At 40.5% G+C, this 18502-nt stretch overlaps 1 protein-coding gene across 2 annotated transcripts; it reads left to right on the top strand.

Moving 5' to 3' along the window:
* The first annotated feature begins 347 nt into the window (after nucleotides 1-347).
* pdcd6ip (programmed cell death 6 interacting protein) lies at nucleotides 348-18193 on the top strand. Of its 2 annotated transcripts, none has more exons than XM_014005701.1 (18): nucleotides 348-678; nucleotides 3285-3339; nucleotides 3425-3494; nucleotides 4064-4191; nucleotides 4634-4787; nucleotides 5395-5495; nucleotides 9793-9909; nucleotides 10023-10245; nucleotides 10872-10995; nucleotides 11303-11480; nucleotides 12713-12824; nucleotides 12906-13075; nucleotides 13403-13651; nucleotides 13859-13993; nucleotides 14101-14195; nucleotides 16084-16201; nucleotides 16291-16496; nucleotides 17329-18193. In XM_014005701.1, exons 1-18 carry the CDS (start codon nucleotides 473-475, stop codon nucleotides 17498-17500), a joined length of 2613 nt encoding a protein of 870 aa, XP_013861155.1. In that variant the 5' UTR covers nucleotides 348-472; the 3' UTR covers nucleotides 17501-18193. The 2 variants fall into 2 exon arrangements, with proteins under 2 accessions (XP_013861155.1, XP_013861153.1); XM_014005699.1 differs by having other exon boundaries at nucleotides 9778-9909.
* Nucleotides 18194-18502: the final 309 nt, after the last annotated feature.

Here is an 18502-nt window from a genome sequence, read left to right as displayed (position 1 = left end):
AAAGCAAAGATAAAGTCAGCACCATGAATAAAAACTACCTTCACTACAGCCCTTTTGTATAGTCATTTGACCAACGGAAATACTGTGTTTCTACATAACAGGTTAAAACCTTGTAACTTTGGCAACTGTTGGTGGGCCAAATCAAATGGCTTGGCGGGCCAAATTTGGTCCGCGGGCCCCACTTTGGGCTCCTCTGATGTAAACAATAAGAATGAATATAAAGACAACAATAGCCTATCAGCTAACTCGTGTTACTAACTTACAAACAAAACTTTTTTTTRTTCTAAGCTTTTCGTTGGACTGAGTCTGCGCCTGCGCAGTAGGGCTCTCTGTTGTTCATGACGTCATTGCTTGTCAGAACCCAGGAAGTAGGATCGCGTCGCTGTTGTTTGTGATCGTTGCTCTTAAGATATTTTTGTTTTTGCCTGTTTTTGATTTCCTAACTTGTAAGATATCAAATTCACGGGCCGAAATGGCAACGTTTATTTCAGTCCCGTTGAAAAAATCCTCCGAAGTGGACCTGGTGAAACCGCTGTCGAAGTTTGTCACAGCCACATATCCACAGGGAGAGGACCAAGCGGAGTACCTCCGCGCCGTGGAGGAGTTGAACAAGCTTCGCAGGAACGCGCTGGGAAGGCCGCTCGACAAACACGAAAGCTCGCTGGAGRTCTTACTCAGGTAAACAAACGTGTTCTCAGGCACACGAATCAGCTTCGACGGAAGTAAAACTCGAGACGAACCTTCTTCTGTGGCGCTAAATTAGCTTAGTCTCACCGCACCCACAGTCTGTTAGCGTCTGTTGCTAACATGGGAGCTAAAGTTAAAGCTGAAATGGTAACATAACTTGACTTATTATTAGTTTAAACCGTGAAGTTCTCACGAGGTTAAATGATACATTAMAGGCGAGATAGTCATCATTTTTAATCTGTTTTCATTGTAATATTTCAAGTGAAGGTTAGCAGACTTACTGTTTTTTTTTTTACTGAAGCTATTTCTCAGAGGCCAAACAAAATGACCATTTATTTACTTTCACAAATAAAATAAGGGTTTGACACATAAAATCAGTCGATAAAAGAATCTATACACCGCGTAAGAAAACTACAGTTTATATGTTTTATTTAGAGTTTAATTAAAGTAGCTAACATGCCAAAAAAAAGTGAAATATCCCTTTAACTGATCTGCGAGGATGCCAACTTCAGTGCCGCACAGTCATCCTTGTGTAATAGAATAAGTCAAGTATATGGCAGGCAGTGTTTGAAACAAAAACACAATTCCTTCATTTTTTTTAGTCATCACTTGTCAGCATCATCACCTGCCAGGTTTAACTTTTAAAACATATTTAGCTAATAGTTCAACATTAACTACTTCTTTTACCTTTTTTGAGCTTATAAAAGATAACTCTTCATCACCTTTACAGTTTAGCTGTGAATCTATGGAGAAAGTCCCTTCAGTTTTCCTGCCAGTGTCACAGCTGCTTTGCATAAAGGAACTGTGAAATAAATAGGATTGTGTATGCAAAGTTCCTGTTTCCCAAACCCCATGAAGTGCCACCTGGTGTTTCACCTTGATGATTTTTTCCCCCCCGTATTATTAATTAATTTGGTCTCGGTTAAAAAAGGCCACAAAAACTTAATTAATTGTTATATCTAAAGTAGTTCTCTCACTTAATATTAGGGCTGTGTATTGGCAAGAATTTGGCGATACGATACATATAACAGAGGGGTCACGATACAATATATCCTAATATATTGCGATACTGTAAGCAAGGCAGTATATTATGATATATTGCGATTTTTTTGTCCAAAAATTCTATTAAATAAAAACCTCTTACTGGAAAAAAAAAAAAAGAAAAGCTAATGTTTACTTACAACGCTAATGCTACCCTTACTCTCTGGCGCTCAAGCGGTAGAGGAGCCAAATGTCTGGCTCACTGCTGCCAACTGTGGTCAGAGGCTGAACTACAACATAAAAATGAACAGTTGGCAAGAAGGTTGACATTTTAAACCTTAATAAAAAATCAATACAGGGCTTTAGAATATCGATACAGTATCGGGAAATGAAATATCGCRATATTTCAGTGTATCGATATTTTCTTACACCCCTACTTAATATTAACCAACATTTCTAATTGACATACAGTATAAGCAGACTTTGCCCTTTCATTTTTTTTTGTTTGTTCTGACTTGCTCTTGATGCAATATCTAGGCTTTTATTTTTTATTGTGCTGGTTGTCCCTTATCTTAAACATTTTAGCTGCAGCATTAATATAGCAGCAGGTATGTACTGTTTAAACATTTAAAACATGATTGTGTAAAGTTTTATCAGTAAACAGTTGAGAGTGACATAAAATCACTTCAGATCAATGAGTCAGTTAGGTTTAGTCATGGGATTTCTGACATGCACTTCCTGCGACACCGCTTTCATTTAGGAGTAAAAAAAATCAGGTGTTTTCTTTAATTCACATAATGATTTCAAACTACCAAAGTAACTTTTTAAAACTGATGTTCTTTGAGTCTTCGTTGTGATATTTTTGTCTTTTATTACATATAAACACACATTTTACTGAAATGTTTAATCTGTGAATGCCSATCGGCAGTGAAATCGAGGCTCACGTGTCTGTAATGGATGGACCATTATTAATGACGGCCTCCAGCAGCGYTCCTTGGTCCTGTGTTAACCGTATGCCAGGTAGTCAGAGCGACGGGCCTTTCACAGGCAGAAACACAGCTGAAGTTTCACCATGGAGACCAGTGTTTGCATGGGACATTGTTTTTCTCTGAGACACGCCTCATCTCAGCTTTCCTCTGTTCCTTAAATCAGCTCATTTACCATAAACTAATTGTATGTGGGTAAAATAGTAAAAGAAACCCTCTTGTTTTGTGTTTGTTTGAACTCTTTTCGTTGATTTACTAATGATAGGGGATTCCTGAATATTTTTTCCAAATCTATGAAGTCACTTCTAAAAATAGCTTGTTGTCATCTCGTCACAGACACACGCACTGATAGCACAAAGAGCTGAGAAGCTGCTGACTCAGTGCGTGCACGGCAGTGCACCTGACAGCCTCTGTTTTTTCCTGACTCATTGTCAAGTGCCTGACCAGGCAGTGCTTCCTCGACCCACACATCTGCAGTTAATGCCCGTGGCGGTGTTTATTCTCAATTATCTTTTTTTATTATTAATATTTATTTGACGTTCTCTAATCAAAATAAAGACAAAAACAATGACAGGATCTGGGTTCACATATTGTCCAAAAACTTGTTTTAAATTCTCTTTTTCTCCACAGATATTATGATCAGCTGTGTTCTATTGAGCCTAAGTTTCCCTTCGTTGAAAACCAGGTAATTGATTCAGCACACAGCATGTATGAATGTGGGTTTAAGCTTAATGAAATGATTTGAACAGAGCATGGTTTCCTGTCTGCAGCTCTGCCTAACCTTCACGTGGAAGGATGCCTTTGATAAAGGATCTCTGTTCGGTGGCTCAGTCAAACTCTGTGAGTGATGCTTGTTATTAACTACATGTGTGTGTGTGTGTGTGTGTGTGTGCCTGTAAGGAAGTGTGGAAAATGTATGTGAATATAGTTGGCTGCAGAGGGAGAAGATATCGCTGCTGTAAAAAAAAAGAAAAACAGTTTTTTTTCTGCCCTTCATGTACGTTTAGTCATGTTTTTTACTGAAGATTTTGTCTCTTGTCCACAGACATGAACACACAATCAGTGAGAAACAAAAGCTTTCTAATGTAGAATATATATCTCTATATCAGTCTGTGTACAAAAACWGGCTTGACAAGCTGCCATAAAGGATTAACTGAGATTAAACACACAAGATTAAGATATAACATAGATTTATATTCAGCAGCCTGAACTGACATTAGCGTGTGTCTTGTAACTTTTTGAGTGAGATCATGAAAGTGGCAACTTTTAAATTAACTTCAGAGGAAAAACAGAGCTGTTGATCAGATATTGTATGAAAGGATCATCTTCGTCGTTCCTCATTTGCTTTGTGAGAAGAGTGTTTATTGTTTTTATTTTAAAAAAGTGTTTATTGTTTGTTTGTGTTGCAGCTTTGGCCAGTTTGGGCTACGAGAAGACGTGCGTGTTGTTCAACTGTGCAGCTCTGGCCAGTCAGATCGCCGCTGAGCAGAACATTGATAATGATGAATGTCTCAAAACTGCTGCCAAATACTATCAGGTGTGTGTAGTACTACGTAACAAGCTGCCAGGTTATTAAACAMCTCGGGGAGGTTTTTATTTCTCCGTACACAAAGGCAAATCACTAAAACCAAAGCAAGAAAATTGACATCATTTCTAAACCACAAATAATTTCTTACTTTGTTTATGTTTATCTTACTGGAAATTTAAATGTTCAGATAGTTTTTATTAGGAGGTATGTTATGCTTGTRGTGTGGTTAAATGTGTTTTTTTTTTTCTGTGTCATTTTGAAGAAAAAAGTTATGCAAGTTAAAATTGTTACACGTGGATTTATTTACTGTTATTAAAAAATATTCACCACATGCTCGAATAAGTTCATAGCTTCTTGCTTTTTTATTGAATATATATAAACGTATTTATAAATTAGTTTTATTGGTATTTTACTGTGTGATCCACGTCTGATCTCTTGTTTCTTCCTGCAGTTGGCCAGCGGAGCCTTCAGTCACATTAAGGACACGGTGCTCTCTGCCCTGAGCAGAGAGCCCACCATGGACATCTGCCCCGAGACCGTCGGCACCCTGAGCACCATCATGTTGGCCCAAGCTCAGGAGGTCTTCTTCCTCAAAGCCACGTCAGGTACTGAAGGCCCGACGGTTCATCTCATAACGACTTACTGCTGTGGGATCTTTCAGAAATGCACATCTCTGCAATTCTGTTGGAACTTTTAAACTGTGTCACTAATTAAATAAGTASTTTCTGTAATTACACACCAGYGCAGTTTTTTTTGTTTGTTTTTTTCTTAAGATTAATTTCCAGGCATAACAGAAGCCATTTGATCTAGTTCCACACGCAGACTCTGTCCCAGTTCTGTCGGAAAAGTAACTTCTTATGAAAAAACTGTTCGGTAGATTACATCATAAAAACAGCACTCGTTTAAAAAAGACCCAATCTGCTGATTAAAGTTATTTTTATTGTTGTAAATGAGTTTTCACACTCCGCAGAATGTGAGGTTAACGGGTGATGTTTTAACACCGTGTTGTGTTAAAATATCTCTGCGAAGAMAAATCTCAGCAGACTCACAGCTGTTGCACAATATGGTTTGAAGTACGACCTCGTGTTGGCGAATAGAGAAGTACGGATGAGTTTGTAACGTGTCATTTTAGGGAACTYGGCTCATCTTGAGGCCGTGCTGATGTCTGCTTTTGTGGTAAATTGACTCTGAAACATGTTTTTGTCTCAATAGACAAGATGAAAGATGCTGTGATTGCGAAGCTGGCCAATCAGGCTGCAGATTTCTACGGCGAGGCCTTTAAGCAGTGTCAGTACAAAGACACCCTTCCTAAGGTATGTGAATAAAACACAAAGTTACACCAAGGTTCAGCGTGCCCAGGACAAACAGACTTTAGGTTCTGTAAAGTGTGGCGTGTGTCTGAGGTTTGTGTTGATCATGTGATCCAGGTTTTGGGACTTTTCTGTTCTCACTGGCTTCTTTTTTTGTCCTGTTTTTACTGGGATCCATTCCGACTAAACCACATCTGAGCCGTTTGTCTTCCTGACTCATTTCTCACCATCTAATTACGGGCAGCTGTAGAAACTTTCTGACTGTAAAACATGCAAACACTCGCTACTAAAGGGTCCTGCTGCAAACTTTTATCTCAAGGTTGTTCAAAAAAATTGATGCCAAGTTCAGAATTTAACAGTTTTTACTAAGTTTTCTAACTGGGGATTGTGAGATCTATGGCTACGTTCACACTGCAGGCTAATGCGACCCATTTTAAATTTTCATGATAGTCTGAATGTTTTTTCAAATACACCCCAGGCTTTTCAGTATGTGGAACTGAATCAGATACTGTTGTTTTCAGTGCGATCTCAGTCTGAACACTCGTGTCTCATTTCACCTGACATCAGTGAGGTGAGGCTGAGCGGACCGATCCAATAATAAAGACGCTAACCTGGAGTCGTACAGTTTAAATCTGGTAGCTCCACACATCTTCAGCTACAGAACAGAAGTCCATTTGCTTCGTCTTTGTGCTTTTAATCTTTAGTGATGCACAATAACTTATTTTAAGAACAGATAACCGATAACTTTCTCCTTCTAACGGCCGATAACCTATAAAAACCGATAATGAATAACATGCCAGGAGATAAGACTCGTCAAAAATGGGTAAGATCATAACATAAATAAACAAGACAAAAACCAAATGACWCTGTAAATTAWAYTATTTGAAATAAATTGTTRSAAACATTTCTTAAAGTATATCAAACAAAACAATTTCTCAAATGACCATATTTTTAAATAAGGCACATTAATTAAAAAAATGCCTTTAACACTGATCTCAGATTTAAACATGTACAAAAAAGTCATTCCACAAGTTCAGAACAGATAATGCACTAACACAAGTTAGAATCAAAGTACATTTGTTTTTATTATTATTAATATATGATTTGAAAMGTTTTTCTACCTGAAACAGTGCTTTTGAGAGTGTGAATGCATTACGACCACATCGTATTTACAGGAAGACACACAGAGAGGTAGCTGCAGCTCGGCATGTTAAACCGTGGCTAACAGGTGATAAAAGCTTCGGTCTTTAGCGAGGGTGAACGGCTGGCTGTCAAGCTCCATCGTTTCCATCGTTAAATTGTTTGAGATCTGCGTCCTCTCTGGCTGTTTGTTTGGATTTGTCCAAAGCCTCAGCAGTGATTTAYGTCCGGATGAGTTTTTGAATGTTAGCTTGTTGTTGTTGTTGTTAGCATTTTAGCAGAACAGACTTTGTGCTGCGTTCAGGAGGTAACAGACTTTACATGTTCTCAAATTGGGAGTAGTTGTTCCGACCTTTTTATGTTTATAATTATAAAGTTTGTGTGTAACATGCGTGATTAATTGGTAAAATAATATTAATAATTATTAAAATGACTGGTTGTTTTTCAGCACAGAGTATTTTAATTATTTTTCTAGTGAGAAAGTTGTTTTTCCAACGCCACTTGAATGTTGCTCGGGTCGAGCAGGACGGGGAGCGGCTTGACAAAAAAGTATACAAAAAAAGAAGCACACTCATCGCGGCGCTGGCAAACATATACATATATTATCAGTTCTGTTTGTTATGATATCGGACCGATAAGTATGACTTCATAATCTCCTGATATTGGGCCGATAGTTATCGTGCACCCCATTAACTTTCCATGATGACAGAGAATCCACAGAAACATATGATAGTTATGTTGTTGGACCTTATCGATCCTAAAGTTACTTGATCGATACTTTACTTCCAGCACGGTTAGGTTCACTCCTAATCCTTTATTCCAAAAATAAACTGCTGCACCGGAGCATCCGGTCAGAGGCAGCTTCAGATATAAACACTAAAATAAACAAGCAGGTTGTTTATAATATTTTATTCAGCTCCGATTGAACAACTTCAGAATCGAAATGCTAACAAGCGCTATTCAAGTTTAGCTGATTCTGTAAACGGCGAGCTGAATGTGACGTCACGCCTTTGCATCAGTGCTGTGTGCAGTTCACTCTGGAGTGTAGTGGTCACCTGGTCTTTGACCTTGGACACAGAAGACCTCCTTTACAGAGACAGAACTCTGTCGAGTTAAAGTCATAACACGTTTTCTTAAACCGTAAAGAGATATTTTCTTCTTATTAATCTGTTAATAAACAGAATAATCTTCTTTAATTCATAATTTTATCAATGTATAAAAAGAAAACACAAAAAGAATGCTGTTAAAATGTTTTATTGTGCTTTGATGAAAATCGCTGCTTGGATTTTAACTGTGAAACCACAGTAATTGATTATAGATTTTCAAGTTTAAGTATTTCACTTAACTAAACTTTGCATTATAGTTAAGCTTTATTTTGAAACGTTTTATAATTATTTTTATCTGAATCATTATAATGAGTGCTCTGTATGAAATAATTCATTTTTAAGGTTTCAGTAAATCATTCTTTTGTTCTTWAAAGTGCTGTCAGGAGAGAGCAGGTCAGAACAGACTGTACAACATGTGCAGACATCAACAATTTTGTTTTTGACAACACCACCTGGCAGTCCTTCACTAAACCTCCTCTCTTTTAAAAACTAACATCTCTTAACTAACAGTTTAGTCTGTGAAGTAGAGCTGAAAAGCGAACACTCGTGCTTCACGAGAGCGAGGCTGGCTCCGAGGAGAACCAGCCTGGGCAGACCAACACTCGATCTTGCCCATTTTGAGCTTAAACCAAAGTTACTCACAGAGGAACTTTTGTTTTGAAACTTCCGAGCAGATTTTTTCTATTTTTGAGACGGACACTAAAAGTGCTTCGCCTCTGATCTTCGAGCAAAGCAGCCCAGAGAAAACGCAGAAGGAGTAACGTTGACCTTGAAAATGTCCTGTCCGACAGACGAAGTTCCAAGAAGTTCTTCACCCGTTGGACAACCTTTCCTCCGACTTGAGCTGTGGTGGTCCCCGGTCAAGGTAATGGCTGAGTGTTAGTGAGCGTACATGAGGTCTGGCTGGATTCGTTGAGAGACGTCCGCCCTTTCTGGTTAAAATCCACATTCRTTAAAGGTTAAAGTTAAACTAAATAACTTCATCCTCCTTTCTTCCAACCTAAACTTATGCCCTGCCTAAACTGAAGAAAAAGTGCCACAAACAAATGGTTTATCAACATCTAAACCTCAAAGTTTGTTGTTAAACTTTTTATAGGAAATTAATCTCACAATAAGCTGTACATTAATGATTTATTTGATTCTGTAAATAAATAAATGATCTTGTTTATTTTTGATCAACTTAAATTCACTGAGTATGCTCATCTTATTGTGTTTTGTCCATTCATTTTTGTATGAAGATACTGCCAAAAATAAAGTGATCCTTGCTAAAATAATTCCTTATAACCTCGTTATAAGAAGTGTGGGGGTGARYCCTACAGGAGTCAGATGGAAGTCACATTTGAAATATAATGTTCACGCCAAAACATCTGATTTATTATACCTAATTTCCCTCTGGGATCAATAAAGTATTTTTGAATTGAATTGAATTTAATTATAAAAACGTGAATTGAGCGTAAAGACCTGCGGTGTGAACGTAGCCGAGTTAACAGGATACTGGGTGTTACCTGTTAATTATGTTTCTGTTTTTTGGGACTTCTTACACAAAAGTCCTTCATAGTTTTCTTCAACTTTCTCATCACTTTAAAGTGATTTTGATTTCTGAAGATTTTTAACAGTTTCTCTTTGGCTGCTGTTTCCATTTASTCACAGCCCAGTACCTGACCACTATCAGAAAACTGTTGTTTAGTTTGAACCACTGAAGCCCAGCCTCTGACCTGTGTGGGATGTTCCTTTGAGGTGTAGCTGAAAGTTTAACACTGGTGCTCCTGTGTTTTTCTCTCCCGTTGTCTCCTTTTCTTCCTCATCCCTCGTGGTGGTGACGACGTTGGTTGTCCGTCTGTGTGCGTTTGCGTTGTGTTTGCACAACCCTCGCTGCACGTGCCTGTTTGTGAATGGCTTCTGCGTTGTCGTTTTGTGATTTGACTTTGCTGTTGTGCGTTTCCCCACCTTTGTGGATTGGCCTCGCCGCTGTGTGTTTGTGTTGCACGTACGTGTTTGCGTGCCTGCGTGTTGCTCTGTGGTCGCCTCTCCCTGGTCAGTATTTTTATTTTCAGGAAGTGCTGCCCGTGCTGGCAGCAAAGCATTGCATCATGCAAGCCAACGCCGAGCTGCACCAGAGCGTCCTCGCCAAGCAGAAGAAGCGCTTCGGAGAGGAGATCGCTCGTCTGCAGGTACGGATTGCAAATGTTTTATTTATTTATTTATTGTTTCACACCGACAGAGGAATCATCGACCACCATTATATTTATGTCATATCATTAAAAAAAGCCTTTGAACTCCGCAGCACGCAGCGGAGCTGGTGAAGACGGTGGCGTCTCGTTACGACGAGTACATAAGCGTGAAGGACCTGACTGATAAGATTAACCGAGCCCTCACTGCAGCCAAGAAGGACAATGACTTCATCTATCACGACCGCGTGCCTGAAATCAAAGACCTGGAACACATCGGCAAGGCAGCGCTGGTCAAAGCTACCGCCATCACACCTCCGCTCAGTCAGAAATTCACAGGTAGGACAAACATCTGTAGGTAAACATTAAAGTGGCTGTGACATGCCTGTTCTTCAAATACAAAAAGTCAAAGAAAACATCTTCATATTTAGGAAAATTGGCATAAAACACACAATTTAACCCATTTTGTCACATAACCTGTATAGTTTCCTTTGGATTTGGCTCGTCTAAAGTGAAACAGGAAGTGACATCAAAGGGGAGCTCATTAAGAAAGAAAACTCTCTGGTCTTTGTTTATGAAAACAAAATTTTTTTGAACTCTGACTTTTCTTCATCTGTCTTAAAGGGACTAAAATTWTCTAAAGAAACATCAGAAGATTCCCTGCTGTCTGTGTTAGTTGTTGTAGCAAAGCTYTGTTTACCTGCAGATATTCGCCTTTGACATCACTTCCTGTTACTTCACATGCAAATATCTCAACAACTGTTCATCTCAGTGGTGTGAAATTGCTTTTGCAACATGTTATCAGTATTATCTTTCCAAAAGTGCATTCATATTTATCACAAAAATTTGATGTCACAGRCACTTTAAACAGACAATAAAGCTAAATTATCTGCACTTTTTCTTCTTTTTTAATCCGACACATTGCAATAATTCTTGAAATAGTAATYAGATCTTTACTCCCTCAGATTTGTTCGAGAAGATGGTTCCCATGGCCGTGCAGCAGTCCATGAGCATTTACAGCCAGAGGAAAGCCGAGACGGTGAACAGGCTGGTGGGAACGATGAGGGAGGCCACCAATCTCTGCAACGGGTTAGTCCGAGTTTCCCCACAGTCACCTGCATCCTTTGTAAACACATAAAGAATTCATGACACCAGAGTGCTCCAGGTACCATTAAAACGTTAACAAGAGCCCTCCTGTTTGCAGCAGTCGATGATGCTCCACTGTTTGCAGCCTTTCATCCAATAAAAAGATGGATCAGATGTTACATTAAAGTCACAATGTTTGAAGAAAGGAGGCAAATTATTGCTCTGTTTRCAACAAAACTGTTTTCATGATGAGTGTTTTTAAGAGCTGCTGTTGTTTGAGAAGCTGACAGATGATCTTTAACTCTATTAGGGTGCTGGCGTCTCTGAACCTGCCCGCTGCTCTGGAGGATCTGTCTGGAGATTCTATCCCACAATCCATTGCTGAGAAGTCTAAATCGATCGTGGAGCAGGGAGGGCTGCAGAGCATCGAGAAGCTGATCAAAGACCTGCCCGAGCTGTTAACTCGCAACAGAGAGATCCTGGATGAGGTCAGTGGTTGAAGTGGGTCAGTCACTGTAGCCGTTAATGTTATCTGGACTTTTATAGCTGCAGGCCTCAAACAGCTTGTTTGTCATATGGCTTTGCTTTCCTTCACAGAGCAGCATATGAAATTAATTCTGCTTAATTTAATTGTTGGATTTTGCGATCGTTGGTGTTTTCTGCCAAGGCTTAGCAGAGGAGCACATTAATGCTTAAAAGCTCAAAATCATCGCCAGTGGCGTAAATCCCAGATTAGGATCATCTCAGGCAATCTAATCTACAGATCTGAAGGCCAGCATCTATCCGACCGCCAACAAGTTTTTAAAACAGCTTGCTGACAAACAATTAAACAGAAAAACAGGAAACAAAAAATATAATTCACTTCCAAGTTTTTTGTCGGATTTAAAAAAAGCCCAAACAAAAAATGTTCTAATTTTACTTTATAAAGTTTTGATGTGAAATGAGCCAAATTTTAAAAGCAAAAAGTGCAAACTTTCTTGATGAAAAAACTTTTTTTTCTTATTTATTGTTATTTTTTTGTTTTTATTACTAAACATTCTAGTTAGGGGTGTAATAGATCTATAAATCACATGTTGAGCACCTTGGTACGAGTGTCAGGATTTTAATTTAGGTCATGTACAAGGTGAGGTCCGATTTGTCAGCTGATGTCTTTACCATGAAGTAAAAATAACTTTAATTAAAAATCACATTGTACATTTTATTTTACTCAATTTGAACTGTGACTCAGAGGTTTTGGGTCACAGATAAAGTTTCATCAACTCCAAAAAGGTGTTTTTAAGAGAAATTAAAGTGTTTGCTTCAAAATGTTTACAAAACCTTTTTAGCAAAGCAACAATAAAAACCAAATACAACATAAATCACCTTGACAGATGTGCTTACACAGATGTTTAAATTGCACGTTATATGACATAACTGCTTGCCATACTGTACCTTTTGTCTTTGTTGCTAATGATGATCAGAACTGGGAATATTCTCCACGCAGATAAATTATTTTGAAGCAGCCCTTGGTGCTACGTTTGAAAAGTGTTTAGATCTTCATCTGTTTCTCTTCCAGAGTGGCTTTTAGCAAAATTAGATTAAATTAAATGTTTGCCTGATTATAGGTGAGGGTGAATGGATCAAAAAGAAAACACTTAAAGGGAACAATAGGTGTAGATTAAACTTAAATTTAAACCTATCGTATGATTAATTAATTAATTTGTTGGTTTTGGTTGATTAGTCTCTGAAGATGCTGGACGATGAAGAGGCGACAGACAACGAGCTGAGAGCCAAGTTCARCCAGCGCTGGAACAGAACCCCCTCTGGAGACCTCTACAAGCCCCTGCGCTCCGGTACACASCGAGAACTTTTCACACTCGCTCTGCTTTTTTAGCAAAGTCTGCGGCATCCATTACTGTGCCTTCCTTCCTCAGAGGGCTCCAACTTCCGTAACGTCCTGGACAAGGCGGTGGCGGCCGACCAGGTGGTGAGGGACCGCTACAACACGCAGTGTGACATGATCGCCCTGCTGTGCAAACCCCTGAACGAGCTCAACGCCGCCATCCCCTCCGCCAACCCAACCAAGACGCTACAGGGCAGCGAGGTGTGTTGCTGACGGCGTGCTGTGCGCCCGCCTGACGCAGAACGTTCATTTTTACTGTCATGGTTTGTTTCCTGTGCCAGGAGAAGACCCAGAGGACGTTTTGTGCTTTACTGCTCTTTTCTCCTCCCTCCCCCCCACTTTAGAGCAGCCCCATTTTTCTTATTGTTTGCTGACTCTGCATCGTGCGTCACTGGGGAACTTAAACAACTAAGCAAGCAGAACCGGAGAAGAACAAGAAAAAGTTTATGCCTCTCCAACTGTGCTTAAGTGGAGAAACAAAAACAAACAAATAAACAAACAAAAACTGCCTCTCCTCCTCCTCCTCAGGTGGTGAATGTGCTGCGCTCCCTCCTCGCCCAGCTGGAGGAGGTGAAGAAGGAGAGGGAGGTCCTGGAGGGAGAAATCAAGGCCRTGACGTTCGACATGTCCACTACTTTTCTGACGGCGCTGGCCCAGGACGGAGCGATCAACGAGGAGCAGCTGTCCATGTCTCAGCTGGACCAGCTGTACGGCAGCTACAACCAGAAGGTGCAGGCCAGCCTCAGCAAGCAGGAGAACCTGCTGGGACAAGTTCAGGTACACGCACCAGCTCCGTTTGTTGGGTTTAGCTCATAGTGTCCTCTGGTGCTTGGAAAAACAAACAAACAGTTGATTAAAGAGCTTATTTTCCTGCCTGATCATCTAAAATCTATAAGATCAAATTCATGTGTTACAGCTGCATAAATGCAAATAAAAACAGTTTTTCACACTGGTTGTCTTTGTAAACCCTGCCTGTTCATCCAGACGTCCCACCAGGAGTTCTCGAGCCTCAAACAGTCCAACAGTGAGGCCAACCAGCGGGAGGAGGTCCTGAAGAAGCTGGCTTCAGCTCACGACAGCTACGTGGAGATCTGCAGCAACCTGCGTGAAGGCACCAAGGTACTCGCTCCACACCAGCAGGAACTCAACTTTACGCCTAGTTTATATTTGGCAAACCAGATGATTGATTTCTGTTTTTATTTTGTCCTGCTCTTTTCTTTTCTCAGTTTTACAACGACTTGACAGAAATCCTGCTCAAGTTCCAGAACAAATGCAGCGACATCGTTTTCGCTCGTAAGACCGAGCGGGATGAACTACTCAAGTGCGTAAAGTCACGTTTGTGTTGAAAAGAATAGAAATAAAAGAACAACTAGTTTGTGTGTTTGTCAGATTCAGCTTTTCTGTTTAAATAACAAGTTTATGGATGTTTACACTGCAAAAATTGTCCATCTAACCAAATCTGACAATTTTATATGAGCAAAGTCTTTTTGATGCTTGAAATAAAGAGAGTTTCCTGTTAAACAGGATTATTAATCTAACACATTCTGCTTGGCTGAGAATGTGTTATCAGCATCAGTCTCAAAACAAGTTCAGTTTACTTTTTGGTTGGATATAAGATTGTCAGACTTGGTTAGATGGACATTTTTTGTGTGTAAAACCTCCTCAGTCTCATAGGCTATGTTCACACTGCAGGCAAATCCGATTTTTTTGACCCATCTGATTCGTATCCGATTTTTTTATGACAGTCTRAACGAGACAAATSMGATTTTTTCAAATCCGACCCAGGCCGTTTCAGTATGTGGTTTTAAATCRGATAYATATCTGATGTTTTCAAAGTGACTGCAGTGTGAACGCTCATGTCACATTCATCTGACTTTTTCATCAGGAGGAGGGGCTGAAGGATCGATAAGACACTAACCTSAAGTCTCGCTGTTTAAATCTGYAGCTCCATGTGTTTACAGCTCCAAAACACAAGTCCAGTTGCTTCGTCTTTTTACTTTTCATTTTCCAYGTAGATAGTATGATAATAACGATGTCCAGCCTGGGTCGGAGAGTATCGATCCTAAAGTTCGATACTCGGTCGATACTTTTTCAGCTCGTAGTTTCATTCAAAAAAAACAAACTTCACTGGAGCATCCCGGTCAGAGGCAGGTTCAGATATAAACACTGAACTAAAGAAGCAGGTCAGATAATTATTTAATCGGCTCTGATTAAACAATAACTTCTGATTCGATGCGCAAAATGTAGCATCCATGCTAGCTCTGTAAACAAACAAGCCGGCTGATGAGACGTCACGTCTTTTACTGCGCGTGCGTGTCACATCAGTGCTGTGTAGCGTTCACACAGGAGTCTGATGCAGGTCACATTTAAAATGTAATGTAAACGTTCACACAAAAAGATCGGATTTTTTCAAAAAATCAGAACTGAGCGTTAAGACCTGCAGTGTGAACGTAGCCGTATTTAAGATCAAAGTGACAGTAGCTATGTTTCCACGTGCAAAATTCTTTGATCGGATTGAATTGTATTTGGATTAAATAATCAGAATGTATCGTTTACATGGACACRATCTGATCATGACGAGTGTTCACATGCACCGGGCTTTTCAGAATAGAAGCACTGACATTTTAACTTTCTCTAAAAACACAGAAAAAAGTTCTACTTCTGTAATGAACACAAACGTCTCTGAGCTCAGAAGGGACCTGCGACAGGTGTCAATAACGATGCAGACGCACTCCCTGGTTGAGCTACAGGTGACACGCAGATTTTTTTTTTTTTTCGGCGAAGCGGTGCAGGCTGTGTGTCTTCTTTCTTTATTGAATGAGAGCACATGAAGAAAAGTTCTGTCTGCTGGAAACAGTGCCGCTGTCCCTCCCTCCTCAAAAGAGCAGAAACCATGGCTAAAAGTCAGCAGACATGTGCAGTCAGGTCAGTTTCCTACAATCACAATAAGTGTTAACATGCACATCGTTCAGATTATCAATCGGCATAAACCACCCCWCTCATTCAGATTACAAATTCATTCGGATCGAGCWGAATCGGATCAGAATAATACGAATGGGGTGACGCATGAAGCATTTTTATTCCAAATGGCCGTTTAATCYGGTTACTTATGTCCATGTAAACACAGCCAGYGAAGCAGGTAGTCTGCGGTAGATGAGAGGAAACTCTGCAGCACGGTTCCAGTTGTGATGTTTGACTTGTTGTTTCAGAGAGCTGCAGCAGAGCATCGCTCGAGAGCCCAGCGCTCCGGCTTTCAACGTCCCCGCCTATCAGAGCACCCCCGCTGCCCCGGCCCCAGGTCCAACCCCTGCACCCAGAACGGTGTTTGTAAGCGCCAACCAAAACCTAAACTCATACATTTATAAACCGTCTCATTGTTCTGTTTAATTTAATTTAATCTAATTTAATCTTTTTAGCCCCAGCAGCCTCAACAAGCCCAGCAGCCCCAGTCGAAGCCCCAACCCCCCAGCAGACCACCTCCTCCCAGCTTCACCCCTCAGGCAGCCGCCCCTGCCCCTGCCAACCCAGCACCCACCGGTCCTCCTACCAATAACCCCCCACCTGTGGCACCACCCTCCCAGGCACAGGGACCACCTTATCCCTCCTACCAAGGCTACCCAGGGTGAGTTTCCCTCCAGCCTCACAAACTGTGTTAAAACAACACACATCACTAACACTCTGAACAACTTCTGACATAAATTAAACAGCTGCTGTAATTAGTTTGATGAAACATTTTTAATTAACGGTACACATCTTCATTTACTTGTTTCTTTGTCGTATTGTGGATTAACATGAATTAAGTTACGGCACAATTAAAGGGCAGTTACATGTGATATTTTAGTTTTTTACTGGACTGCTCTTCTGACAGAAACAGCCGAGCCTAGTGCCCATGATAAGAAATAATAATTATTGAAAAAATTAATCTTTAATCTGCCAGTTGTTTTGATGTGATGTGGGCGACAAAATAATGTGCGTGCCCACGACTGCAGCTTTGCACATCGTCCAAAATAGAACCTCACTCATTTTGTGTCCTCAACAAGCCTCTATCACCTTTTTATTGCAGCTCCAACGCTTGTTTTAAAAATGCACTTTCTCAAACAAGATGGCCGTCTTCAGCTGTGTGATTTAGGAAGGAAGAAACACCGTTTACACAAATCAGGAAGCGCACAATAAATGAACCAGAATGACAAAAGAGAGATCCCAGAACCTTCTCACTTTGAGGCAACATCACTAATCCGCTGACTGGGAATAAATAAAATACATGGTTCAGGTGCTGGTCTATAAATCCAGTTGCAGTTTTGAGCTGTTTTCATCATCACATCACATTTTATGGTCTTTATTTACTGAACCAMTCACTCTCTGCTCCCCAAACTCCTGCACATCTTTTTAAAATATTGCCACCTTCGTGTCCCTTCATTGTGTACAAACATATAATCTGCTGTTGTGTCGTCCAGGTACTTCCAGATGCCCATGGGCTACAACCCGTACGCTTACGGTCAGTACAACATGCCCTACATGCCCTACCAGGCCACCCCAGGACAGGGAGGATACCCGGCAGCCCCTCCAGCAGGACAGCCCTACCCCGGCTACCCCCAGCAACAACAACCCTACTACCCTCAACAATAACTCCCCTCTGCAGCCCCCTTTCTTTCCTTCCTGTTCTGACATGTTAACACCAAATAAACATGGCCTCAGCAATAACACTCTGTCTCCATCAGCCCCTCTTCATCCTCTAACAGCAGCTGTAGGAAGCTGATTTGCACTTTTTTTCCCTCCTTTTTTCCGTTTCCCTTCATTTCAAATGATCCCGATTTCACTGGTGTGCTCATCTTTATCCCCTTTCTTGTTAGATTATTTTAATTTACTCATTTTTCTCGAGTTTATTCAAACTAACGTGTTTGCTCAGATTACTGGCTCGTTTCACTGAGCTGGACTGCTGTACCAGATTCCCACTTCCCCATGTTTGCCAGGCGGGTTAGTTACTCCCCCCTCCACCTCATCAACCCTCTCTGCTTCAACTATAACCCTATTTTTGTAATGAAAACTGATGCCTCGCTCATGTCTGAACGTATATGAAAACAAACGGCCTGTAGTTTTTCTACCACTGCTGGGGTTTTTGCTTTAGTTCCTCTTCCCGGGTTTCTTTCTGCGTTACAATCAGAGGCTGTATAGGTGGGAGAAATTGTTCTACTATATAAATATATGTATAAATAAGACTGTATGTGGTTAACCAGAATACTGTGTGCTGCACTCTTCATGCTCTTTGTTTTATTTTTACTCCTTATCTCTAATGTGATTAAAAAGAAAAGAGAACTTCCAGCTTTAGTTGCCTTTTTTGGGGGGGGGTTTGTTTGTAAAGCAGCCAGTAGGGGGCAGTGCTGCAGCACCTCACCTGCTGTTGCTCCGTCTATCTTGACCCCCTCCAGCTCTGGAGAGGGGGGCAAAGCGGGGGCAGATCCCATTTAGATGACATGCAAATTACGTTGCAGCGAGGTCGCGATCTCATCCAATCATATTTCCAGACAGATTTCATCCCTGGATATTTATTCAGTGTCAGGAGACACTAATGATTTTGTATATATCCTTCCAGTGTGTGTGTGTGTGTGTGTGTGTGTGTGTGTGTGTGTG

This window comes from Austrofundulus limnaeus, unplaced genomic scaffold (genome assembly GCF_001266775.1).
Source record: "Austrofundulus limnaeus strain Quisiro unplaced genomic scaffold, Austrofundulus_limnaeus-1.0 Scaffold32, whole genome shotgun sequence".
In the NCBI taxonomy this organism is placed as follows: Eukaryota; Metazoa; Chordata; class Actinopteri; order Cyprinodontiformes; family Rivulidae; genus Austrofundulus; species Austrofundulus limnaeus.
This window is presented reverse-complemented; position numbering and strand designations above follow the sequence as displayed.